At 46.3% G+C, this 27,984-nt stretch overlaps 1 protein-coding gene across 1 annotated transcript in view; it reads left to right on the plus strand.

Annotated features, from left to right (window-relative positions):
- The window catches only part of COCH (cochlin), a 145,676-nt gene that overhangs the window by 100,624 nt on the left and 17,068 nt on the right, over positions 1–27,984 (plus strand). Inside the window, exons 7-11 of the mRNA XM_077464797.1 lie at positions 13,987–14,031; positions 14,166–14,313; positions 14,487–14,590; positions 20,451–20,677; positions 24,738–25,254. Of these exons, the coding sequence (XP_077320923.1) occupies positions 13,987–14,031; positions 14,166–14,313; positions 14,487–14,590; positions 20,451–20,677; positions 24,738–25,254 (1,041 nt within the window). The remainder of the gene's footprint in view (positions 1–13,986; positions 14,032–14,165; positions 14,314–14,486; positions 14,591–20,450; positions 20,678–24,737; positions 25,255–27,984) is intronic.

Genomic DNA, 27,984 nt, shown 5'->3' on the forward strand with positions numbered 1-27,984 from the left:
ACCACTGCTGACCGCTGCCCTATACTGCAGCAGTCCTTCAGCGGTATAGGGACTGACGTACAGTCTGCTAAACACTAACACACAACCTGCTTGGTCCACAAAAGTTCTTATAAGGACTGGTAACTTGGTATAGGGTGCTACGGTACATAGGCTTGAGTGCGGTACAGTCTGCTGTTCTGTAAGGACCGCTATCGGTCCACAATAGATAGGGTTGACGTGCACCACTGCTGACCGCTGCCCTATACTGCAGCAGTCCTTCAGCGGTATAGGGACTGACGTACAGTCTGCTAAACACTAATACACAACCTGCTTGGTCCACAAAAGTTCTTATAAGGACTGGTAACTTGGTATAGGGTGCTACGGTACATAGGCTTGAGTGCGGTACAGTCTGCTGTTCTGTAAGGACCGCTATCGGTCCACAATAGATAGGGTTGACGTGCACCACTGCTGACCGCTCACCTATACTGCAGCAGTCCTTCAGCGGTATAGGGACTGACGTACAGTCTGCTAATCACTAACACACAACCTGCTTGTTCCACAAAAGTTCTTATAAGGACTGGTAACTTGGTATAGGGTGCTACGGTACATAGGCTTGAGTGCGGTACAGTCTGCTGTTCTGTAAGGACCGCTATCGGTCCACAATAGATAGGGTTGACGTGCACCACTGCTGACCGCTGCCCTATACTGCAGCAGTCCTTCAGCGGTATAGGGACTGACGTACAGTCTGCTAAACACTAATACACAACCTGCTTGGTCCACAAAAGTTCTTATAAGGACTGGTAACTTGGTATAGGGTGCTACGGTACATAGGCTTGAGTGCGGTACAGTCTGCTGTTCTGTAAGGACCGCTATCGGTCCACAATAGATAGGGTTGACGTGCACCACTGCTGACCGCTGCCCTATACTGCAGCAGTCCTTCAGCGGTATAGGGACTGACGTACAGTCTGCTAAACACTAATACACAACCTGCTTGGTCCACAAAAGTTCTTATAAGGACTGGTAACTTGGTATAGGGTGCTACGGTACATAGGCTTGAGTGCGGTACAGTCTGCTGTTCTGTAAGGACCGCTATCGGTCCACAATAGATAGGGTTGACGTGCACCACTGCTGACCGCTCACCTATACTGCAGCAGTCCTTCAGCGGTATAGGGACTGACGTACAGTCTGCTAATCACTAACACACAACCTGCTTGTTCCACAAAAGTTCTTATAAGGACTGGTAACTTGGTATAGGGTGCTACGGTACATAGGCTTGAGTGCGGTACAGTCTGCTGTTCTGTAAGGACCGCTATCGGTCCACAATAGATAGGGTTGACGTGCACCACTGCTGACCGCTGCCCTATACTGCAGCAGTCCTTCAGCGGTATAGGGACTGACGTACAGTCTGCTAAACACTAACACACAACCTGCTTGGTCCACAAAAGTTCTTATAAGGACTGGTAACTTGGTATAGGGTGCTACGGTACATAGGCTTGAGTGCGGTACAGTCTGCTGTTCTGTAAGGACCGCTATCGGTCCACAATAGATAGGGTTGACGTGCACCACTGCTGACCGCTGCCCTATACTGCAGCAGTCCTTCAGCGGTATAGGGACTGACGTACAGTCTGCTAAACACTAATACACAACCTGCTTGGTCCACAAAAGTTCTTATAAGGACTGGTAACTTGGTATAGGGTGCTACGGTACATAGGCTTGAGTGCGGTACAGTCTGCTGTTCTGTAAGGACCGCTATCGGTCCACAATAGATAGGGTTGACGTGCACCACTGCTGACCGCTGCCCTATACTGCAGCAGTCCTTCAGCGGTATAGGGACTGACGTACAGTCTGCTAAACACTAATACACAACCTGCTTGGTCCACAAAAGTTCTTATAAGGACTGGTAACTTGGTATAGGGTGCTACGGTACATAGGCTTGAGTGCGGTACAGTCTGCTGTTCTGTAAGGACCGCTATCGGTCCACAATAGATAGGGTTGACGTGCACCACTGCTGACCGCTCACCTATACTGCAGCAGTCCTTCAGCGGTATAGGGACTGACGTACAGTCTGCTAATCACTAACACACAACCTGCTTGTTCCACAAAAGTTCTTATAAGGACTGGTAACTTGGTATAGGGTGCTACGGTACATAGGCTTGAGTGCGGTACAGTCTGCTGTTCTGTAAGGACCGCTATCGGTCCACAATAGATAGGGTTGACGTGCACCACTGCTGACCGCTGCCCTATACTGCAGCAGTCCTTCAGCGGTATAGGGACTGACGTACAGTCTGCTAAACACTAACACACAACCTGCTTGGTCCACAAAAGTTCTTATAAGGACTGGTAACTTGGTATAGGGTGCTACGGTACATAGGCTTGAGTGCGGTACAGTCTGCTGTTCTGTAAGGACCGCTATCGGTCCACAATAGATAGGGTTGACGTGCACCACTGCTGACCGCTGCCCTATACTGCAGCAGTCCTTCAGCGGTATAGGGACTGACGTACAGTCTGCTAAACACTAATACACAACCTGCTTGGTCCACAAAAGTTCTTATAAGGACTGGTAACTTGGTATAGGGTGCTACGGTACATAGGCTTGAGTGCGGTACAGTCTGCTGTTCTGTAAGGACCGCTATCGGTCCACAATAGATAGGGTTGACGTGCACCACTGCTGACCGCTCACCTATACTGCAGCAGTCCTTCAGCGGTATAGGGACTGACGTACAGTCTGCTAATCACTAACACACAACCTGCTTGTTCCACAAAAGTTCTTATAAGGACTGGTAACTTGGTATAGGGTGCTACGGTACATAGGCTTGAGTGCGGTACAGTCTGCTGTTCTGTAAGGACCGCTATCGGTCCACAATAGATAGGGTTGACGTGCACCACTGCTGACCGCTGCCCTATACTGCAGCAGTCCTTCAGCGGTATAGGGACTGACGTACAGTCTGCTAAACACTAATACACAACCTGCTTGGTCCACAAAAGTTCTTATAAGGACTGGTAACTTGGTATAGGGTGCTACGGTACATAGGCTTGAGTGCGGTACAGTCTGCTGTTCTGTAAGGACCGCTATCGGTCCACAATAGATAGGGTTGACGTGCACCACTGCTGACCGCTGCCCTATACTGCAGCAGTCCTTCAGCGGTATAGGGACTGACGTACAGTCTGCTAAACACTAATACACAACCTGCTTGGTCCACAAAAGTTCTTATAAGGACTGGTAACTTGGTATAGGGTGCTACGGTACATAGGCTTGAGTGCGGTACAGTCTGCTGTTCTGTAAGGACCGCTATCGGTCCACAATAGATAGGGTTGACGTGCACCACTGCTGACCGCTCACCTATACTGCAGCAGTCCTTCAGCGGTATAGGGACTGACGTACAGTCTGCTAATCACTAACACACAACCTGCTTGTTCCACAAAAGTTCTTATAAGGACTGGTAACTTGGTATAGGGTGCTACGGTACATAGGCTTGAGTGCGGTACAGTCTGCTGTTCTGTAAGGACCGCTATCGGTCCACAATAGATAGGGTTGACGTGCACCACTGCTGACCGCTGCCCTATACTGCAGCAGTCCTTCAGCGGTATAGGGACTGACGTACAGTCTGCTAAACACTAATACACAACCTGCTTGGTCCACAAAAGTTCTTATAAGGACTGGTAACTTGGTATAGGGTGCTACGGTACATAGGCTTGAGTGCGGTACAGTCTGCTGTTCTGTAAGGACCGCTATCGGTCCACAATAGATAGGGTTGACGTGCACCACTGCTGACCGCTCACCTATACTGCAGCAGTCCTTCAGCGGTATAGGGACTAAGAGTTTTGTCACAGGGTCATTTAAAAAATGACATGCAGAGGAAGAGGCAGGCCCTTCCGCAGGGGTGGTAGGGGTAGGGCAGGAGCAACAGGCTTGAGCCAAAGTGGGAAGTTGCAGAAGGTGCGTTCAATTACTTTAAAGGATGCACCAGACTTGGTTGAGTGGCTCGCTCAGCCTTACTCTTCTGCACCCTCCTCATCCTCTCGATCTGCACCCTCTTCTTCACTCTCTGCTATGTGCACCCCCAAAGACACTACCACCAACAACACGACCACCACCACCACCACCACATACCTTCCGCTTGAGTCACTGGAATTATTTTCCGATCCATATCAAGAGGACATTTCTGATGCGCAGCCACTCTTGGTATTGGATCAGGAAGAGGAGGTAGCAACAAGCGCTACTCAGCAGTCTGACGCCAGTACCCAGATCAGCCCAAGGAGGAGGTTGGTCCCCGGTGTTGCTGCCTACTCTACTTATAGCGGTGGGGAAGGTGACGTTGATGATGACGTGTCTAGTGATGTCACGTGGGTGCCCACAAGAGAGGAAGAGGAGGGGAGTTCAGAGGGAGATATGGACCAGCAGATAGGGAGGAGAAGCAGCAATGACTTACATTGCACAGCAGGGACAAAGCAGACTGCAAATGTATCAGGAGCGAGTCATCGACCATGTACGGTCACATCTGGCGCTCCCAGGACACCGGCACATGGCTCCGCAGTGTGGGCTTTTTTTAACGTGTCCGCTGCTGACAATAGCGTTGCCATCTGCAATCTTTGCAGTCAACGCGTTAGTCGCGGTAAGCCCAATACTCACCTAGGGACGACCGCCTTAAGAAGGCACATGAGCAGCCATCACCGAGCCCAGTGGGAGCAACGGAACACACAAAGCCACACTGCAGGCTCTCACCGTCCAGCCTCGTCTTCTACTTCTCCTTCTCCTCTCTCCTCACAATTGTCCTCCACTCCACCTTCCATCACGCCAAGCTCACATTTTTCTGCAAAAAGGCAGGCTTCCGTGGGCCTAATGTTTGAGCGTAAAAAAATGATGACGCCGGATAACCCTCTTGCCCAACGGTTGGCGGCTGGCTTGTCAGAACTCATAGCCCGCCAACTACTGCCATATAAACTGGTGGACTCGGAGGCCTTTCGCAAATTTGTGGCCATTGGAACACCACAATGGAAGGTCCCAGGAAGGAAGTATTTCTCAGAGAAGGGCATCCCAGAGCTATATGGCCATGTTCAGCGGCAAGTGAATGTATCTCTGGCACACAGTGTCGGTGCCAAGATACATCTGACCACAGACACGTGGTCTAGCAAACACGGGCAGGGAAGGTATATCAGTTTTACTGCCCACTGGGTGAACCTTCTGACGGCCGTCAAGCATGTAACCCGTGGCACCCGTGTAGATTTGGTTTTACCGCCACGGATTGCATGCAGGCCTGACTCTTCTTCTCCTCCTCCTACTCCATCCTCCTCCCTCTCCTCCTCAGCTGCCTCCTCCTTTTCCGCTGCTAGCGTCTCTTCCACTGCACCGCCCAAGCTCCCCAGAACCTATTCCACATGCCAGGTGAGACGTTGCCATGCCGTGCTGCGTCTGTTGTGCCTGGAAGCAAAGAGCCACACTGGCCCGGCACTCCTTTCAGCTTTGCGTTCACAGGCAGATGAGTGGCTAACACCGCTCAATTTGACAGTTGGTAAAGTGGTGTGTGACAACGGTGCCAATCTGCTTAGCGCATTGAAACAGGGCAAAATCACGCACGTGCCGTGCATGGCACACGTCTTAAACTTGGTCGTGCAGCGATTCCTTGTCAAATACCCTGGGGTCCAGGACATCTTGCGGCAGGCAAGGAAAATCTCGGCCCATTTCAGAAGATCTTACACGGCCATGGCTCGCCTTGCTGACATTCAGCGGCGACACCATCTGCCGGTCAGACGTCTTATTTGCGATTGCCCGACGCGATGGAACTCAACCTTCTATATGCTTGATAGGCTGCTCCAGCAGAAACGTGCAGTTAACGTCTACCTGTATGAACTCTGCGAAAGAAACGGTTCTGGGGAGCTGGGTTTTTTTTCACCGCGCCAGTGGCTGCTCATGCGCGACACATGCAGACTTCTGCGGCCATTTGAGGAGATCACCAAACTGGTCAGTCGCAGCCATGGCGCCATCAGTGACATGGTACCTTATGCCTTCTTTCTGGAGCGTGCATTGCGTCGTGTCATTGATCAGGCTGTGGAGGAGCAGGAGCGGGAAGATGAGGAAGTCGCAATGCTGGATGAATTCCCAGGGGGGGCTACTCTATCTGAGACAAGTCAACAACAGGAGTCTGATGAGGAGTCAGAGGAGGATGGTGCCGGGGCGGATGAGCAGGAGCAAGAAGAGCATGCTTTAAACCTTTCTGGGATCCCTGTTGTGCGAGGATGGGGAGAGGAGAATGAAGAGGACGACATTATCCTGGATGATGAGCAGGAGCCAGGCCACCACACCGCTTCCACTTTAGTGCAAATGGGGGCCTTCATGCTCCAGTGTTTTAATAGGGACCCCCGTATAAAAAGCATGAGGGTCAAGGACCAGTACTGGGTGGCAACGTACTTAGACCCCCGGTACAAACACAAAATGGCGGAAATGTTACCGCCGTCGCAGAGGGCTGTCAGAATGCAGCACTTCCAGGCCTTGCTTCGAGAAATGCTGCATTCTGCTTTTGCGTGCGCTGGCAGAGGAGCAATTCCCACTCCCAGAGAAGGATTTGCGGGTACCAATCCAACAGCGCCTGCAAGAAGAGGCCGGTTTGAAGATGTGTTGGTGACTTCGGATATGAGGTCATTCTTTCAGCCGACCCATCGACAGGTGTCATCCGGATCCAGCATCAGGGAACGCCTAGACCGTCAGGTGTCCGACTACATTGGGTTAACGGCCGATGTGGACGCTCTGAGGAGTGATGAACCCCTAGACTACTGGGTGGGCAGGCTTGACCTCTGGCCAGAGCTTGCCCAATTTGCAATCGAACTGTTGGCTTGCCCCTCATCCAGTGTCCTGTCCGAAAGGACGTTCAGCGCAGCAGGGGGGATTGTGACCGATAAGCGTACTCGCCTAGCTCACCACAGTGTTAACTACCTCACATTTCTAAAAATGAATGAGGCATGGATCTCGGAGGAATTCAACACATGTGATCAGTAGACCATGTATATGTCTATAAACAATTTTTGGAATCAAGCACACAGACCTTCTTAATTCATTTGGCTCACTTCCCTGACCCAAAAAAGCACACCGTACTATATGCCCCTACCCTCCTCTTTGAAGAGGTTGAGCGGTGTCATATTTCTACTGGGGCTGCTTATTATGAGGGGTTCCCACCATCCCTGTGCTGTGCTGACTTCCTCCTGGGTGTTCTTATTATGAGGGGCTCCCACCATCCCTGTGCTGTGCTGACTTCCTCCTGGGGGTTCTTATTATGAGGGGATCACACCATCCCTGTGCTGTGCTGACTTCCTCCTGGGGCTGCTTACGGTGCTGCTGTCAGCGCTGTATGTCACGGAGCTGCTGTCAGCGCTGTATGTCACGGAGCTGCTGTCAGCGCTGTATGTCACGGAGCTGCTGTCAGCGCTGTATGTCACGGAGCTGCTGTCAGCGCTGTATGTCACGGAGCTGCTGTCAGCGCTGTATGTCACGGAGCTGCTGTCAGCGCTGTATGTCACGGAGCTGCTGTCAGCGCTGTATGTCACGGAGCTGCTGTCAGCGCTGTATGTCACGGAGCTGCTGTCAGCGCTGTATGTCACGGTGCTGCTGTCAGCGCTGTATGTCACGGAGCTGCTGTCAGCGCTGTATGTCACGGAGCTGCTGTCAGTGCTGTATGTCACGGAGCTGCTGTCAGCGCTGTATGTCACGGAGCTGCTGTCAGCGCTGTATGTCACGGAGCTGCTGTCAGCGCTGTATGTCACGGTGCTGCTGTCAGCGCTGTATGTCACGGAGCTGCTGTCAGCGCTGTATGTCACGGAGCTGCTGTCAGCGCTGTATGTCACGGAGCTGCTGTCAGCGCTGTATGTCACGGAGCTGCTGTCAGCGCTGTATGTCACGGAGCTGCTGTCAGCGCTGTATGTCACGGTGCTGATGTCAGTGCTCTGTATTACGGTGCTGCTGTCAGTGCTCTGTATCTCCTGCACCCTCTTGTTTGCCTACCCTGGTCCCTGACCTTCCCTCTCCTCCATTGCCTTCATTAGCTCCATAGTCCTGAATTGTCAGAACAATTTCCCAAATAAAAAAAAAATGCTTGTAGTTATCGATCCCAAATTCACCTCATACATGTATTATGCTATTGTCCAGGTGGTGGGACTACGTGCTACCCCCTAATAATTACCCCGTGGCCGCAAATTCGACCTAAAGGTTTGCGAAATTCGCCTCCCATTGAAGTCAATGGAGCCCGCGGCGAACGGTCGTTTTCGCGAACGTTTGTGTCCGTTCGCGTTTCGCGTTCGCGAAACGTCCCGTCGGAAGTTCGTCCATCACTACCTAGGGCAAGCTGGCTTTTAACACTTCTGCCAAGCAGCTGGTGGAGAGAGATGCCACTGTAGCAGGGGTATAGGACGATGGCTTTGGGACTCACCTGACTGTCAGAATGGGACTTTACAGAGTTTGCTTACTTGCCCCCTACCCACATTCATTGCTGGGAGGAGAAAAGGGTGAGTAGGCAAACCCTGCTCTCCCGAATCAGCTGACAGGGGTAGTGATGTTGCTGTTACTACTCTTGGTCAGCTTGTAGTGGCAGGTACATCCCCATATCTTAACCCCAAAATATAATCAACAAAGTCTGCTGATGAATATGATACTACATTAGTGCAACTTTTATATAAAGTACCGTAGTAGAATGAAAGTGCAAAGTGAAAGTTTTTATTTTAAGGAAAGCTTTATTCCCTTTTTGATGCTACATAGCGACACACGCAGGGAAAAAAATGGTTTACATACCGTACATTTAAATTATACTGTATATATATTTATTTTTTGCATATTTTATTTCTTAGCGGGGATATGACCAGTGGAGACTTGATCAAGACCATCCATGCAGCTGCAATCAGAGATCTATTGCTGCTGTGAGACAATGGACAGAGCTGCAACAGCTATGTCTCAGCCTCTGCATTCAGAGAAAGTGTGGTAACATCACAGGGGAATGCAGGCCGCACTATTACCAGCAAACAACATTATCCCCAAAGACGACCACTTAAACTATTAGTAAATGAATAAACTTTGCATGTTTTGGCAAAATAATTTTCGCCGTGGCACTTTGTTTTGGTTTGAAAATAAACTACTATACATTAAATTTAAATATCAAAACCTCAGTAAAATAAAAAGTAAGTGCTTAGTCATCAAAACTAAAAAACAATCATATATTTATACAATAATAAAGTCGCCCCTCCCCCCCCCCCCCCCCCCGGATCCGGAGTTGACATAACCACAAATAAGGGCTCGTGACGGGAGGGGGGAGAGAAACTCTCTAGCTAGCTAACCGAGGGGCAGTACACCACATATTACTGTATCAATTAACTAGTTATTTTTTTATTATTATTTATTCACACCAAATTGCTTAAATTAAGCAGACAACCGCATACTCAGATAATGGTCCCACTTTAGGTATCCCTTCCAACTTTGTGTTTACAGTGATCTGCTTACAAGTGCACCTATGGCGTATTTGTAGCAGGATCCAAAACTTTCAGCTCCTGGGCTACATGCATCACCTCAGAACATCAGTTCCCGCATCAGAAGCTTCTGGGACCTGACAGTACTACTGAGTTTGGTTCCATTTTGAAGTATCACTAAGGCTGCTTTCACACTGGGGCGGGAGCAGCGTCGGCGGTAAAGCGCCGCTATTTTTAGCGGCGCTTTACCGTCGTTTTAGCGGCGGTGTGCGGGCGCTAGCGGGGTGGTTTTGACCCCCGCTAGCGGCCGAAAAGGGGTTAAACCCGCCCGCAAAGCGCCGCTGCAGCGGCGCTTTGCCGGCGGTATTGCCGCAGTGTCCCATTGATTTCAATGGGTACGAGCGGTATAGGAGCGGTGAATACACCGCTCCTTCACCGCTGCAAAGATGCGGCTAGCAGGACTTTTTTCACCGTCCTGCCAGCGCATCGCTCCAGTGTGAAAGCCCTCCGGCTTTCACACTGGAGTTAAAGGGGCCGGTTTTTTTCAGGCGTTACACAGGCGCTATTTTTAGCGCTGTAACGCCTGAATACCGCCCCAGTGTGAAAGCAGCCTAAGACAAACAGCTGCTTTACCTGTGCCATTTTTAAATAATGAATGAATTGTGTTAAACAAAGTATACATTTACTTTGAAATAATACCCAATCATGTACAAGAGAAATGAAAAAAAAAAAAAAGAAAATTGAATATCAAATACCGCAATTTTCTTTTCCTGACTGGCTCCATGTCAGCACACACATGGGTACGGGCCATGATTGGACATTTAACTCATACATTTTAGCACCTGAGCCAGCGCCACATTTTGTAACTAGCACTCCGAATGGGCGGGCAGCTCCATGTCAGCACACACATGGGAAATAACTAGAGAAGATACAGGGTGGGTATACTTGCAGAACAATTTTTTTTTTTTTTTTTTTTAAACAATTTTTATTTATAGGAGATAGGGTATTACAGCTTGATATACAGTAAAAGAATGAACAAAAAAAATGAAAATGAACAGAGAGGATAAACATTTGCTGTAGGTAATGCTGATACATAATACTCCAGTCGTTCCTTTTTCGTTTTTCACTTGTAGTGGGAACAAGAACATGAATAGTCAACAGTCATAAATTAACTTCGTACTGATTAGGTTACTAAGAGAGTATTTACCAGGTGACGGGTCAGCACGGTAGGTCAACTGATTGTTGGGCTGAGTAATCCCAGTCCGCAATCTAGTTCGTGCAGTATAGGACTGGTCTGTCCTCTTGTAAGAGGTTCTCACGCGTGATACGCTTGGTCAGCTTTAACGTTCAAGGTAACTCACGTGGGGCCGACGGCTTCCTAGACGACCGCGTGCTGGGGGAAGGGGGGCAGTCCTGCATAATAGCGGCACCAAAGTGCCATTTCCCTGTTCAAGTCAGGTTGTCCCATGGCGTCAGGTCGCCAAATTTTTGTTGGGCCACCCAAGTCCTCCATTCCTCACCCGTCACCTGGCACTCAACATATCAACCATCTGCCCGTAGGCAGCCATAACTATTCAAGTCATAAAGTATTAGAAAGTAGTTAAGTGAGAAAAAGAAGGGAAAAGTAAAGTGGTTTAGAGCATACCTGAAGCCTCTCTTCCGACCCCGCCTCCTCTCCGAGCCCCGTCAACCTCTCCATACATGTAGGATGATCAAGGGGGTGAGTGAAAAGAGAGAATAGCATCCTGTCTCCTCGCCCCTGATTAATGAAATGTTAAATTGAGCGTTGGAGTCTCCTCAGCTCCTGGTCCCCATCTGTAAGCCCTGGGGGCGTCCCCTTAGGGATGGCTCCGCCAGTTCCAGGAGGGCCACATCCAAACTGGATGAAATGTGTCCAGGGTTCGATATATACACTAGCCAGGGCTGCCAAATCGCAGTGAAGCGGTCATGGGCCCTTCTGCAAGTGGCAATCCACCCCTCTGCCTCCCGGATGTCACCCACCCTGTGCAGAACAATTTTAATCAATGTGACACAGAGCCAATGACTCTGCACCCAACTCCACCATAGTTAAAGCAGCTGGCTAAATACAATAGTGAGTAAGGGAGGTATGTCTTGATGACCAAGTGGCCACCTTGCAGGTAGTTTCCATAGACAAACTGTTCGCTGCTGCCCAGTATGTAGAAATACTGCAAGTAGCATGCTCCCTGATGTCATCAAGCAATACCAACCTCTTCTCCTTATAGGCCAAGGTTATAACTTAAACTATTCAGGAAGTGGTTAGCCTGCTGAATGCTTTGAGCCCTTGCTTGATCCTGTTGGAAACAGAAAGAGGTGAACTGAAGAACTTAGGGAGGATGTGACCTCTATAGGAGTTTCAGGTTGTCCTGATATCAAGATGACCGAGTTGGCTATCTCGGACCAAGAAGAATGTCGGCAGAACGATTTCCTGGTTAGATGGAATACAGCAGGCATCTTCGGCATGAATCCTAGCAGTGGAACTAGGACCACTCTATCCACATAAAAGGTTGTGAATGGCTCCTTGCAGCCCAGGGCTGCCATCTCTGAGACTCTCATTGTGAAGGAGATTTTGACCAAAAAGGCTGCTTATAAGGTAGATGCCAAAGGGACATATTTTGTGAGAATTTATCCAAAGCCAGGAAGCCCAGGACCATGGGTAGGTCCCACTTAGGAAAGCAAAGTTTTCTTGGAGGCTTTAACCTCAGTAACCACATTGAAAAATTGAATTACAAGGCTATTGTTGGCCCATTGAATCCCTGTGATGGCAGACAGGGAAGAAGCATTAGGAGTATTAAGACTTAGGTTCATATCTATGCCTTTTTGAAGAAAGTCCAAAATATTAGAGAGGAAGGAGAGAAGCCTTGGGTGGAAGCAAAGTCCTGGAACTTGATCCACACTTTGTTGTAAGTTGTATTAGTGCTTGGTTTCCTAAACTTTTGCAGGGTACCAAATACAGCATTTGAACAGCCTGCCTCGATCAGCCTCTGCCTTTCAAAATCCAAGCCTGCAACCGCAGCCTCTGAGGAGATGGATGAATCACTGGAACCTGAGACAGCAGACCCAGTGTTACTGGAATTGTCTTTGGTGGCCACAAACTTAGTAGACACAGAAACGGAAACCACAGACGTTTGGGCCAGTTGGGTATTACTGCTAGAACTGTAGCTTTCCCCTTTATCAGTCTTCTGAGAAAGTTGAAGATTAGCGGTGTTGGTGGAAAGGCATATGCAGGCTGAAAAGACCACGCTGCTGTCAGAGCATCTGTTGCTGCTACCTGTGGCTGTGGGCAAGGTAGACTGGTAAACTTGCATCCCCAGTTTGGCATTTGCTGGGGTGTAAATAGGCCCCCGGCTGCAAAGCCCAACGTATCAACATTTGACAGGTTTGTGGATTCCGGTCTTTTGGATGGGTTGTCTCTTGATTTGGCATTCTGTAATAACAGTCAGGTAAACATCATGCTAAATGCTAAGGAAAAACTCCTTCCAGGCCTTTTAGAAGCGGACCTGATCTCTTGGCAGCTTCTGTCTTAGGTGAACCTGTAGTCACATGATTCAGCCTAGTCCAATGGCAATACACACAGATCCAGAAGAAGACTGTAGTGAAGTTGTCTAGCTGAAATGCAGGGTGTGCATTCCAGCGACTCTGAAACCAGGATCCTTGTTCCTTCTACAATGGAAAAGCCATGTCAACCCTCCACACATCCAGGATTTACCCAGCCACACAACAAAGACCCTGAGGACCAGCAGTGGGGTTTCCTCACCCTGTTTCATTTAGAAGCATTCAGTGTAGACTGCATCCAGGCAGACACGGATGGACGGCCAGGGGTTTACCCCAGTAAGGTAGGCACTGAGTGCTCCTTCTATTACTGTGATGAGGAAAAAATAGGAACGTGGTGCTGGCTCGGGTGCTAAAAGTTATGAGTTAAATGTCCTATCATTGTGGGGGTGGGTGACCCATGTGTGTACTGACATGGAGCTGTCAGGAAACAGGATTTTTGCTTGCGCATGACTGGATGATTGAAGTCAATATAACAGTACCTCTTTTACTAAACTAAGTGAAAATTTGATTTGCAAAGAGAAAATTCACACAGTTTAGTGAATCAAGTAAAGTTGTACTGACTTCAATCATCCAATCATTAGCAAGTAAAAATCTTTTTCATTCCTTGCTTATAATTGATTTTTCTTCTCTCTCTTTTTTTTTTTTTTTTTTTTTGCAAAGCGAATTTTCACTTTGTTTCACCTCAATCACTATAATTAGTGAAAATTCACTTTGAAAATTAATGATGCTTCAGTTCTTTGACAAATCACCCGACTGTGAGGTTGTACTGTTAGGTTTAGAATTGGTTTGCTCAGATTACGTGTGTATTTGTGGCTATACCGCACAGTCTGCATTGAGAGGCTGCCATCACTGGGTAAATGTTACAGGATGATCATTCCTAGAGATCATTCCTTTTTTTCAGTAAACAATATAGACAAAACAAAAGTTACTCAATGTGGAATATGAATGGAATTAATACAGATTTCAGGATTCATTCATGTCTCATTCTTACAGCAAGACGCCAGAAGAAAACACCACAGAAATCAACTGGAAATAAAGGTATAAAGTAACTGATGAGTAAGGCATAATGAATAGTATGTGTGCTGATACTATGTGGACTTTTACATCCAGGATTTTTCAATTGTCGAATGTAATTACTATTCTTGTTTTATCGTTCCCCTCTCCATCTTTAGACTGTAAAGCTGAAATTGCCTTCCTGATGGATGGCAGTAACAACATTGGACAGCGCCGGTTCAACCTGCAGAAGAATTTTGTGGCTAAAGTGGCTCTCATGCTGGGAATTGGCACAGATGGGCCTCACGTGGGAGTAGTGCAAGCCAGGTAATACGTTTGTTTTGCAGATTACACAAGAAGTCCATGGGATGCGATTAATGATTATTAAAGATGACAGACCTTTTTTGCTGCATGTATATGTATATGTATATGTAATGCGCTGCGTAACTTAATGAGTACCTAAAATAAATAAATAAATGTGTCTCATGTTCTTTTAACAGTGAACTGCCAAAGACAGAGTTCTTTCTGAAAAATTTCACCTCCGCAAAGGATGTCGTGTTTGCAGTGAAAGAAATCAACTTCAAAGGAGGAAACTCTAACATAGGTTAGGAATAATAATTGCTGAAAACAGAAAGTATGTGAAATAAAGGTTTTAACTTACTTAAAGTGACATTAAAGATATCTTGTTCTCCAAAAATAATCCATTCATTTTCACTACATAATGACTAGGTAATCTATTTTATGTAAAATCATTGCTTACTGTGTTTTTCTGCCGCCTGTTTGTTTGGATTGTGCAGTGCAATGAGTGGCCCCCAACCTCTAGGTTCCCGTGTACATATACTGTATAATGACAAATTAGATTAAAATTTATTGAAATATTATTTACATCAAAGTGATCTAAATACTGATAAAGTGTGCACACTTTAACCACTTCAGCCCTAGAAGGTTTTACCCCTTAATGACCAGGCCATTTTTTGTGATACCTGACTGTGTTACTTTACCTGGCAATTTTTACTCTCTTCTATAATATCTATCCAATAAACTTTAAAAAAATCTAATTTCTTCATCAGTTTAGGCCAATATGTATTCTGCTGTGTTTGGTAAAAAAAAATCCAATAAGCGTATAGTTTCTCACAAAAGTGAGTACACCCCCTCACATTTTTGTAAATTTCTTTTTATATCTTTTCATGTCACAATGCTGAAGAAATGACACTTTGCTACAATGTAAAGTAGTGAGTGTACAACTTGTATAACAGTGTATATTTGCTGTCCCCCCAAATTAACTCAGCACATAGCAATTATTGTCTAAACTGCTGGCAAAAAAAGTTAGGACACCCCTACGTGAAAATGTCCAAATTGGGCCCAAAGTGTCAATCACGTCCCCCCCTTTGGGATCCTGCACGAAATGACGTACAGGTACATAATTTCGCACAGGAGAGCCGAATTGCTGCAGTACATGTACGTTAGGTGGCCGGCAAGTGGTTAAAGCAAACTTATTACTTATCTGAGACAAGCTTCCCTTTTCTGTGACTGGAAGATGAATACTTAGCTCTCTGGTGGCTGGCAGTCTTGATGAGCTCCAGGGACGGCTGTTTTTGTACACTTTTAAGCAGGGCGGCTAATGGGGGGACCACCAGTCCTCCTGTAGGGTGCCTGGGGACACAGGGGGGCCTGAACAGCAGGGGGGATCGGTGCGGTTGGGTGAAGGATGCCCTGTGTGGCTCTCTGCAGCAGCTGTAAGCTTGTTTCTCCCATTACTACCTGCTTTCAGCAGCTGCAGGGAGAGAGACACAGACACAGAACATCGTTCCTGTAATTACTTCCCCCCCGTACCGCTCCCCCTCTCTGTTCTGCCTGCTTCTGATCCCGCTGTGTGCCCCCCTGTCACACACACACACTTTTTGCCCTGCAGGCTTCCCTGTCCTGTAAAAAAAATAACAAATTGGAAAAAAATAATTAAAAATTGTAATAGATTTAAAAAAAAAGTAAAATTAAATAATTTAAATTTTTTTTAACACTTTCAAAAAAAGTAAACAAATGAAAAAAGGGCTAATTCACACAGGTTCTCTGTTATGTTTGTGTCATCAATAATGATTTTAGTGTATTTTTAGTGAAAATGTTGTTTTGATATATTTGGGGAGGGGGGGGGGGGGGGCTGCCAGGTAGGCTGCACAGGGCCCTGTGATTTCTAACAGCAGCCCTGCTTCTGGGTATGTGGAATAGTGTGTTTTCCCTGCTGGACCCCATGGTACCTTCTGCAAACCTGGTGCCTTTAATGACCAACTGGCTAATCCTTGGATTTACAGATGCTTCTGAAATGCCATTTTCCACCTAGCTCTCCATCTGCTTATGTTTCTTTTCAGCTTATACTCAGTGTCAAATTCCCTGGTTTGTAAACACATAGAAAAGAAAAGGCATCTCTAAGGCTCGGTTCACACAGGGGCAGCACGACTTGCAGCGTGACTCACAGACGCGACCTGCACACGACTTCCACGGCGACTTGCAAAACGAATTCTGTATAGAAGTCAATGCAAGTCGCCTGAAGTCGCCCCAAAAATAGTACAGGAACCTTTTTTCTAAGTTGGAGCGACTTGAGTTGCTCCTATTAGAACGGTTCCATAGTACAGAACGGAGCACGAATTGTCAGGCGGCTAAGTCGCCTGACAAGTCGCTCCTGTGTGAACCGGCACTAAGAGTATTAGAAGGGTATGCGGTACTCCTCTAAGCTTATTTTGATGGATCTCTGTCCAAAATAACAGAAGTAGTCACCTGATAAGGTGGCCATGCCATATAGGCACCACAACAAATTAATTCTGTGTTTAGAGCCCACACAACTATCCCTCAATCAGCCAAGACACAATGTTTCCAGAATGTGGGAATAAATCTCAATCTATATCCACAATAATGTATTCCATAGTCTATATACAGTGCCTTGCGAAAGTATTCGGCCCCCTTGAACTTTTCAACCTTTTGCCACATTTCAGGCTTCAAACATAAAGATATAACATTTTTATATTTTGTGAAGAATCACCAACAAGTGGCACACAATTGTGAAGTGGAACGAAATCTATTGGATTTTTGAAACTTTTTTAACTAATAAAAAAATGAAAAGTGGGGCGTGCAAAATTATTCGCCCCCCTTGCGTTAATACTTTGTAGAGCCACCTTTTGCTGCGATTACAGCTGCAAGTCGCTTTGGGTATGTCTCTATCAGTTTTGCACATCGAGAGACTGAAATTCTTGCCCATTCTTCCTTGCAAAACAGCTCGAGCTCAGTGAGGTTGGATGGAGAGCGTTTGTGAACAGCAGTTTTCAGCTCTTTCCACAGATTCTCGATTGGATTCAGGTCTGGACTTTGACTTGGCCATTCTAACACCTGGATACGTTTATTTGTGAACCACTCCTTTGTAGATTTTGCTGTATGTTTGGGATCATTGTCTTGTTGGAAGATAAATCTCCGTCCCAGTTTCAGGTCTTTTGCAGACTCCAACAGGTTTTCATCCAGAATGGTCCTGTATTTGGCTGCATCCATCTTCCCCTCAATTTTAACCATCTTCTCTGTCCCTGCTGAAGAAAAGCAGGCCCAAACCATGATGCTGCCACCACCATGTTTGACCGTGGGGATGGTGTGTTGAGGGTGATGAGCTGTGTTGCTTTTACGCCAAACATATCGTTTTGCATTGTGGGCAAAAAGTTCGATTTTGGTTTCATCTGACCAGAGCACCTTCTTCCACATGTTTGGTGTGTCTCCCTGGTGGCTTGTGGCAAACTTTAGACGAGACTTTTTATGGATATCTTTGAGAAATGGCTTTCTTCTTTCTACTCTTCCATAAAGGCCAGATTTGTGCAGTGTACAACTGAATGTTGTCCTATGGACAGACTCTCCCACCTCAGCTGTAGTTCTCTGCAGTTCATCCAGAGTGATCATGGGCCTCTTGGCTGCATCTCTGATCAGTCTTCTCCTTGTCTGAGCTGAAAGTTTAGAGGGACAGCCAGGTCTTGGTAGATTTGCAGTGGTCTGATACTCCTTCCATTTCAAAATGATCGCTTGCACAGTGCTCATTGGGATGTTTAAAGCTTGGGAAATCTTTTTTTATCCAAATCCAGCTTTAAACTTCTCCACAACAGTATTACGGACCTGCCTGGTGTGTTCCTTGGTCTTCATGATGCTCTCTGTGCTTTCAACAGAACCCTGAGACTATCACAGAGCAAGTGCATGTATACAGAGACTTGATTACACACAGGTGGATTCTATTTATCACCATCAGTCATTTAGGACAACATTGGATCATTCAGAGATCCTCACTGAACTTCTGGAGTGAGTTTGCTGCACTGAAAGTAAAGGGGCCGAATAATTTTGCACGCACCAGTTTTTTATTTGCTAAAAAAGTTTAAAATATCCAATAGATTTCGTTCCACTTCACAATTGTGTCCCACTTGTTGGTGATTCTTCAAAAAAAATTAAATTTTATATCTTTACTTCTGAAGCCTGAAATGTGGCAAAAGGTTGAAAAGTTCAAGGGGGCGAATACTTTCGCAAGGCACTGTATAAGGTTTTAGCCTAGGGTGGTGCTGGATCCAAGAAACGTCTTTGATCCTGATAACGTGGAGAACTGTAGCTTTAGTGGTGTTGAAGCTATGTTGCTTCCAAACTAGGGTTTCCCTCAACTCAGTGAAAATTTGTGGTGAGGATGAAAAAGAGAACCAAGAAGTTAAACCGATAAGGTGGTTAAATGCAAATAACCATGTCAACGCATTTCTGAGGTGACAAAATCTCCATTCTACAGGCCTTGGATGCAGGGCCGCTGATAGGGCAGTACAACCAGCCCTGTTGTACCGGGCCTGGCCAGCAGGGGGGGGGGCCCCGGCAGCTTTTAACTTCTAGCTAAAAAAAATAAAAAAGAAAGCTAAATAACTATATTAACCCGCACCCACTTGATTACTAAGGTATATAAGGAATATATATTAATTTCCTGGGCCCCATCAGGTTACCAGAGGGGCCCACCCAGGAGGTGAAAGCAGAAGAGGGACTTTTTTTTCCATTTTTGGGTGCAGGGATACAATTACATGCTGCTCTCAGTATACCTGCACAAACTAAAGTTCTTCCTGCTAACTGTGTGCCTCTCCAGCGGATGGATATTACTGTTATACGGCTCCCTTCATTCAGTAAGTGCTGCAGCCTGAGGGACTTATCACTGAGGCGGCTGAGACAGACAGAGCAGCAGGAGTAATCTGGCCAACGGCAGTGGTACACAGGCAAGCAGTCCCCTGCACATACACACACACTGACAGGTCACACTATTGTAGCATGTGCAGTCCCCAGACTCTGTGTGCTCATGGTTATTATCATTATGATGATCAGAGCACAGCAGGTGCTGTATGGCTCTGTCAGTGTAACATGACTGTGTGGTGCTGACTTTCCTGATAAATGGCTGTACTGTGTGTTACAGACTATAACTCAGCACAGCCATAACAAAGTCAGCACCACACAGTCATGTTACACTGACAGGGCCATACATAATGAGCACATAGTGAGATGCTACTTTTACACATGTGATGGGGGGAAGGGACAGTAAAAACACACAGCCAAGCTGCATTTTTACCACCCCCAAACCACACCCCTTTGATAACCTTTCACCCAAGCTTTGCAATTAGGTAGTTTTTCATGCAGACCTGATTGAAAGCTCCATGTAGGTTTACAGGTATGAACTGACTTGTGTGTATTTAGATCCACCTTCCTCCGTGTCCATTCAGGTAGGAAAAAAAAAAATTGGAAAATAATATTCTTTTCTATTTTTCCAGACCTAAATGTGACAGATCAGAGGTAGCCTGATGTAAATGGACACAAGTCGGTGGTGTATGGGAACACAAACTGAATGGGCACAGATGTCAAAACACTGACATCTCTCCCATTCAGATGCAGTTATGAATGGTGGGGTGCTGTAAATGTTACATGTTCCAGCTCCTTCCTCCAGACACCCCCTCCCTCACCCTGACAGCGTGGAGGCAGGGGTGGAACGAGGGGTGGGGTTGTGGGCGGAGCCAGGGTGGGTTGTGGGCGGGGTCAATGGGGGCCCCATCAGGTAGGCTGTATGGGGCCCCATGATTTCTAACAGCAGCCCTGCTTGGATGAATGAGTGATTGGCTCAGCAGTAGAAACAACAGCTACTTTAGCAAACTTTCAGTGCATGTCTTTAACTTTGTTAATAATGTCTCAAACAAATGAATGGTCAAGGCAGTAATCCAGTGCATACCATCTTTGGGGACCCAGATCAATGAAGTAAAATTGAAGTCACAATAGAAATAACATCTGCTGACTATCTCTCAGACTGTATACATGCATTATACTTAAATCTGTGATCTGCAGCTTCTCTTCATTCATGAAGTTTCTCAGTTTGTAGCCACAGACATTTCAATTATATTTGATGTTCTCTTCTAATTCAGCTCCCACTTGTTATATTTTAGGTAAAGCTGTAAAGCACACAGCTCAAACTTTTTTCAGCATTGCTAATGGAGTACGAAAAGGAATCCCGAAAGTTATGGTGGTATTTATAGATGGATGGCCATCTGATAACATCGAAGAAGCTGGTATAATAGCTCGGGAATATGGCATCAACGTCTTCATCGTGTCAGTGGCACCTCCCAGCCCCGAAGAACTTGGAATGGTGCAGGATGTGGCATTTATAGACAAGGTGAGTAGTAAAGCTCTCAAAAGCAGAAATAATGTTCTAACAGAATCATTTACATACATACGCACAAATAAATGGCTACAGCAAAGCTGCAAACCTTTTGGTTTAATAATGAGGAAAGATTAGCTGAACTGAATTTATTTTCTCTTGAGAAGAGATTAAGGGGGGTATAAGCAACATGTACTGTATAAATGCATAAGTGGTTCATATTGTGAACTTGCATAGTTATTCACTTTAAGACACAGAAGACAAGGGGGCCTCTTTAGATCTGGCAGAAAATAGATTTTACCTCCAAATATGGAATAGCTTCTTAACAGTAAGAGCTGTGGAGATGTGGAATAGACTCCCTCAAGAGCTGCTTCTGGCCAGCTCAGTAGATTTCTTTAAAAAAGGCCTGGATTCTTTCCTAAATGTATATAATATAACTGAATACTAACATTTATAGGTAGAGTTGATCCCGGAAAAAATCCAATTGCCTCTCGGGGGATCAGGAAGGGATTTTTATCCCTGCTGGGGCAAATTGGATCATGCTTTGCTGTTTTTTTGCCTTCCTCTGGATCAACTGTGGGTATAGGACTACACCGATAGGCTCTCTGCATGTACCCCAACACAAGGCTCTTGAACGATCTCAACAAAGTGACTAGATGGGATTATAATGCAGACTATCACTGAGTGAAATGCTCTGCACTAATACTGACACGGCCAAACAAAACCTATCAAGGCTATTAAGGAACACACTATTATATAAATAGTAAAGTGGAACTTTAGTCAGAGAATTAAGTCATTTCACTCTAGTTATGTAAAACATTAAAAATAAGTGCATATACTGTTTAAAATTCAGTAGAACACTGTCTCATCCTGTTCTACACATGCTCAGTTGCTCTGTATTTTTTCTGCACTATGCCAAAAATGTAGAGGCCGATCTGCTAACACCCTAAAGATTACTGATGCTCAAGGGCTCTGGGCTTCAGCAAAATGGCAACCTTCAGCAAGAAGAAACCGGAGAAAAGCTGAAGGCAATATAGAACACACACTAATTTTGGTATTGTAATTATTAATGTGGAGTGTATGTTCCTTGCTACAACATTATTTTTTACCAAGTGGTTACAGGTAAAATTCTGTTTTAACCTTTTTCAACCACTTCCAAAGTGGGTTTTTGAGATGTATCTTACTGTGTACAATGTGAAGCTATAAAGGAAGAACATGGGTGTGGGAGAGGTCCTATCTTTTTCTCTGACAATGCCAGTGGATAGGGAGGTCTTTCCATTGGCCCTGTCTCACAATTGTTCTCCAGTCTTCATTGTCACTTTGTCACATGTTCTCCCATTGGAGACTACAAATGAACATACTGAAACACATTATGCAGAAAGTGAAATGGTACATGCATGTAGACGGGAAGTGATTGCAAAGAAGCTGGAGGATCAGTTATGCTCATGTGCAACAAAAGATAATAAAAGAAGAAAATGGTATCCCACTGAAAGAAAAAAGCAAATGTTTCCGATACACAATGCTTAAAGCATAATTAAACCAAGAATACCAGTTTATCCTGGCAGAAATGCAGAAATACAGTTTTCTCATTACTTCCTCTGAGCTGCACCAGAGAATATCATACTTCCTAGCTATCTTCTGTAAACTATCAATTGCTCTGCTCCCCATGTGATGGAGATGAAGAGATACGAACATGTTTGTAGTCTATATCAGCAGACAGACTAATGCCGCGTACACACGATCAAACAAGCGGGTGGAAAAGTCCGGCAAACTGAAGTCCGCCGGACAATCCCCCCGTGTGTAGCCTCCGGCATACTTTTTTGACCCGAAAGTACGGCGGACTTAGAAAGTAGTTTTGCACTCCAATCTTCCCGCCGGACTCGCATTTCGGCGGACAATCTGGCCTTGTGTGTGCCAGTCCGCCGTACTTTTGAAATGAGCGGACTTTTCCCATCCGGAGAAAAGTCTGCTCATTTCGAGCGGGTCTCCAGGTAGGTGGGGCCCGCGAAGGAGACGTCGCTGGCCCCGCCTGGTATGGACTTAAAGGGGAACCCCAACGCCAAAAAAAATCGGTGTGGGGGTTCCCCCCAGGTCCACATCAGACCCTTGTCCGAGCACTCTACCCGGCCGGCCAGAAAAGGGGGGACGAGCGAGCGCCCTCCTGAGCCGTACCAGGCTGTGTGCCCTCAACATGGGGGTGCCTTGGGGAAGGGGGGGCCGCGCGCCCCCCCACCCCAAAGCACCTTGTCCCCATGTTGATGAGGACAAGGGCCTCTTCCAGACAACCCTGGCCGTTGGTTGTCGGGGTCTGCGGGCGGCGGGCTTATCGGAATCCGGGAGCCCCCTTTAATAAGGGGGCCCCCAGATACCGGCCCCCCACCCTATGTGAAAGAGTATGGGGTACAATGTACCCCTACCCATTCACCTGTAAAATAAAGTAGAAAAAAAAACACAACACACAAGATAAAATAGTTTATTGCACAGCTCCGGGGGTCTTCCGTCTTCGGGGGTCTTCTCGCCGGACTCCTCCGCTATCTTCTTGTAGCTCTTTTGCTAGCGGAGGAGCCCGGCTTTCTTCCTCGCCGCCGGCCTCTTCTTCCGACTTCGGGGGTCTTGTCCCCCTCTTCGGTTCTTCTGCCGGTCCACCGCGCCTTCTTCAAGCTCTTTTACAGGCGGTGGCCCGGTCTTCTGTCGTCGCCGCCGCCGCCTTCCGTTCTTCTTCTCCTTCTCCTGGAGATGTTGACTCGACGTTCTCTCCGGCCGCAATGCCAGGGACGCGCTGCACGGCGACTTATATAGGGACAAGGGGCGGGGTCGTCGGTTGATGTCACATGGGTTGATGTCACATGGTGACCCCGCCCCCTTATGATGTCACAGTCCTGGAGGATGCTGGGACTGTCGCCATGTGACATCAACCCATGTGACATCAACTCATGTGACATCAACCGACGACCCCGCCCCTTGTCCCTATATAAGTCGCCGCGCAGCGCGTCCCTGGCATTGCGGCCGGAGAGAACGTCGAGTCAACATCTCCAGGAGAAGAAGAAGGAGAAGAAGAACGGAAGGCGGCGGCGACGGCGACGACGACAGAAGACCGGGCCACTGCCTGTAAAAGAGCTAGAAGAAGGCGCGGTGGCCCGGCAGAAGAACCGAAGAGGGGGACAAGACGCCCGAAGTCGGAAAAAGAGGCCGGCGGCGAGGAAGAAAGCTGGGCTCCTCCGCTAGCAAAAGAGCTACAAGAAGATAGCGGAGGAGTCCGACGAGAAGACCCCCGAAGACGGAAGACCCCCGGAGCTGTGCAATAAACTATTTTATCTTGTGTGGTTTTTTTTTGTACTTTATTTTACAGGTGAATGGGTAGGGGTACATTGTACCCCATACTCATTCACATAGGGTGGGGGGCCGGTATCCGGGGGCCCCCTTATTAAAGGGGGCTCCCGGATTCCGATAAGCCCCCCGCCCGCAGACCCCGACAACCGATTTTTTTCGGCGTTGGGGTTCCCCTTTAAGTCCATACCAGGCGGCGGGGCCAGCGACATCTCCTTCGCGGGCCCCGCCTACCTGGAGACGCGCTCGAAATGAGCAGACTTTCCTCCGCCTGTGTGGGCGAGTCCGTTCATTTCAAAAGTAGGGCGGATAGTACGGCGGACTTAGTATGCCGTATTAGTCCGCTGAAAAAGTGCCGTGTGTGGGCAAGTAGCCCGTTCGGAAAGTCCGACGGACAGTCTGGCGGGAAGTCCGCCAGACTAAGTTCGTCGGAAAGTCCGCTACGTGTGTACACGGCATAAGTGCGTTATCTACAGGTCAGGATCAGCAGGTCAAAATAAAGCAAAAGAAGCTTGGAAAAAACGAAAAAAAAAAAATGCACCCACCAAACCAAGGACTAGTAAGCTGTAATAAATAATATTTTTGGTTTGAGGTTTAGATACACTATAAGCAAAGTAACTGTCATTCAGTTAGGGTTTGCTGTATTGGGTTTAGATACACTAAAAAACAAACTTGTTATAGCATCATGCAAGTTCTGACTTTTATGTAAAAAGAATGTATTACATTTTTTTTTTTTTTTTTTTTTTAGGCTGTCTGCAAGAACAACAGCTTTTTCTCCTTCCACATGCCGAGCTGGTTTGGCACCGCTAAGTACACAAAGCCTCTTGTACAAAAGCTATGTACACATGAGCAACTTCTCTGCAGCAAAACCTGCTACAACTCAGTCAACATTGCGTTCTTAATTGATGGCTCCAGTAGTATTGGGGATCAAAACTTCCGTATCATGTTGGACTTCATAACCAACATTGTACGTGCATTTGAAGTGTCTGATGTTGGTGCAAAAGTATCTGCTGTACAATTCACCTATGATCAGCGTTTAGAGTTTGGCCTGAATGACTATTCCACCAAGGAGGATGTCCTGCGGGCCATCTACAACATCCCTTACATGAGTGGTGGAACTGCTACTGGAGATGCCATAAACTTTGTTTTGCGCAGTGTCTTCCAGCCAACTAAAGATGGGCCCAACAAAAACTTCCTAGTCCTCATCACCGATGGTCAGTCTTATGATGATGTCAGGGGGCCAGCTCTTGCAGCACACAGAGAAGGTAAAGGAAATATCTATTTAGATTATTCCCAAGCACATGTTGCAAGTAGAGGGATAGCTGTCAGTAGGGCTGAAACACTCCATGAACCCGTTCTCTTGGATTGGAAAGGTGAAGTCAGGATTCAAAATATTCAAAGCAGGTAGTAGATAAAGAAGGGAAAGGTGGGAGCTGAAGAAGTGGGAAGTATGTGCTGGAGAGGATGGTATGTAATTGAGCACTTTGTACAGTATAAGAGAATTGTGGAGGAAATTACTTTGGGAAGTATTTGCAGGAGAGGAGGTGGATGGTGTCATAATGGGCAGTGTAGAAGGGGCATGTTGAGATTATGACAATGGACAGTAATGTACAGGAGAAGAGTGAGGAGGCTATCACAGTAGGCAGCATGAACAGGAGAAGAGTGAGGCAGGCATGGCAGTAGTCAGTATGTACAGGAGAAGAGTGAGGAGGGTGGATGGACATGTCACCCATTGAGCATGTTTGGGATGCTCTGGATCGGCGAATATGACAGTGTGTTCCAGTTTACTGGCAATATCAAGCAACTTTGCACAGCCATTGAAGAGGAATGGAGCAACATTCCACAGGCCACAATAAACAACCTTATCAACTCTATACGAAGGAGATGTCCTGCACTGCGTGAGGAAAATGGTGGTCACCGTTTTTGGACACACCCCCCAATACATTAGAACTGCACATTTTAGAGTGCCCTTTTATTGTGGTCAGCCTAAGGCTCACCTGTGCAATAATCATGTTGTCTAATCAGCATCTTGATATGCCACACTTGTGAGGTGGATGGATTATCTCGGCAAAGGAGAAGTGCTCACTAACACAGATTTAGACAGATTTGTGAAAAAATATTTGAGAGATATAGGCCTTTTGTGTACATAGAAAATTCAAAGATCTTTAAATTCAGCACATCATAAATAGGGGCAAACACAAAAGTGTTGCGTTTATAATTTTGCTCAGTGTATATATATATATATATATATATATATATATATATATATTAATACACTGCCACTAACTAACCTGCCTGCCTAATCTAGCTCAATCTATCTCTGTCCACAGTCACACACTTATACACGGCCGCTATGTAAGCAGCCTTTTATAGTGTGGGGTGTGAACTTAGTCCGTCTGAGCCATAATTGGCAAAAGGCACCCTGCCTTTGGCCAATTATGTCTCTTGCAGCAGAGCGCACTGTGATTGGCCAAAGCATGAAGGTCAAGTGCATGCTTTGGCCAATCATCACACATCAATGCACTGCGATCTTGCAGTGCATTATGGGGCGTTCCGCTGCTCTCAAATTTGTTGCGAGCGCCCCAGGCAAACACCAGATGTTCGAGTCAAACTAACATTTGACTCGAACATCAAGCTCATCCTTATATGCACATGAGAAGAGTGAGGAGGGCATGACATTAGGCAATATGTACAGGAGAAGAGTGAGGCGGGTATGACAGTAGTCAGTATGTACAGGAGAAGAGTGAGGAGGGTATGACAGTAGGCAATATGTACAGGAGAAGAGTGAGGAGGGTATGACAGTAGTCAGTATGTACAGGAGAAGAGTGAGGAGGGTATGACAGTAGTCAGTATGTACAGGAGAAGAGTGAGGAGGGTATGACAGTAGTCAGTATGTACAGAAGAAGAGTGAGTAGGGTATGACAGTAGTCAGTATGTACAGGAAAAGAGTGAGGAGGGTATGATAGTCAATAGGTACAGGAGAAGAGTGAGGAGGATATTACAGTAGTCAGTATGTGCAGGAGAAGACTGAGGAGGGTATGACAAGAAGTGGAAAGTGTGGATAAGATACCCGTTTTATTAACTTGGTGCATGTGAGCGTATTTCTGGCTTTAGCCAGCTTTTAATTTAAGAAGAAATAAGATAAGGTAGAATATAATGATATTTTCATGATCTAAGAGCAAGTACATTTCTCTAAATATGGCAGATCCATTTAAACCAGTTCCCCAGTCCTATTCCTAATATAGGGTCAGTGATCTTAAAATGTAGTAAAAAGCTTCCCTGCCACACATCAACAGACACGATATCAATAGACAAAAAAAAAAAAAGAATAAAATATTATTAATTAATGTAACCTTGGTGTTTTCGAATAATATAGTACTGAGCAGCAGTAAGAGCAGCATTGTGCATCTTGCAATAACAAGCTGTTGGATATCAGCTTCCACAGATCTTACAGCTCCAATTTCTTGATATATGATCAGTTATTATGGGCCATTGCTCATTTCTGACTATTGCAATGTGTTCGTAATAAGTCAAGCCTATTCATCTGTGTAGTATGAAATCACAGATAGTTATGTCATTAAAAGAAAATTGAACATCAATCAGCACATTATATCTTATACTTTACTTTCTAAGAATTTATAGCCCTGAAACATCAGTGTGTATGGATCCCCCTACTGGATAAACCAGGATTAGCATCTGCTAGTGGGAATGCAATCTGTGTTTGCATATTATTTCTTTGTGTTATATTAAGGGTAAAAAATAAAATCTATATTTTTAGCTAGGTAAAAAAGGCACATAAATATATAATATTTACACTTTGTAGCCAACAGATTGTGCATTAGAACATATTCACACGGCATACTGATCTGTACACCTGTGCAAAGGGCCGTCTTCACCTAAATGGAAAGCACAGGCGTCCCATAGGGTGATCTGAACTGTGCACAGGGCTGGTGCAATGATTTTTGACACCCTAGGCGAAACCTCATTTTGCCACC

The sequence above is a fragment of the Lithobates pipiens genome, unplaced genomic scaffold, assembly GCF_037356315.1.
Source record: "Lithobates pipiens isolate NorthernLeopardFrog02 unplaced genomic scaffold, aLitPip1_a1.2 Scaffold_30, whole genome shotgun sequence".
Classification (NCBI taxonomy): domain Eukaryota; kingdom Metazoa; phylum Chordata; class Amphibia; order Anura; family Ranidae; genus Lithobates; species Lithobates pipiens.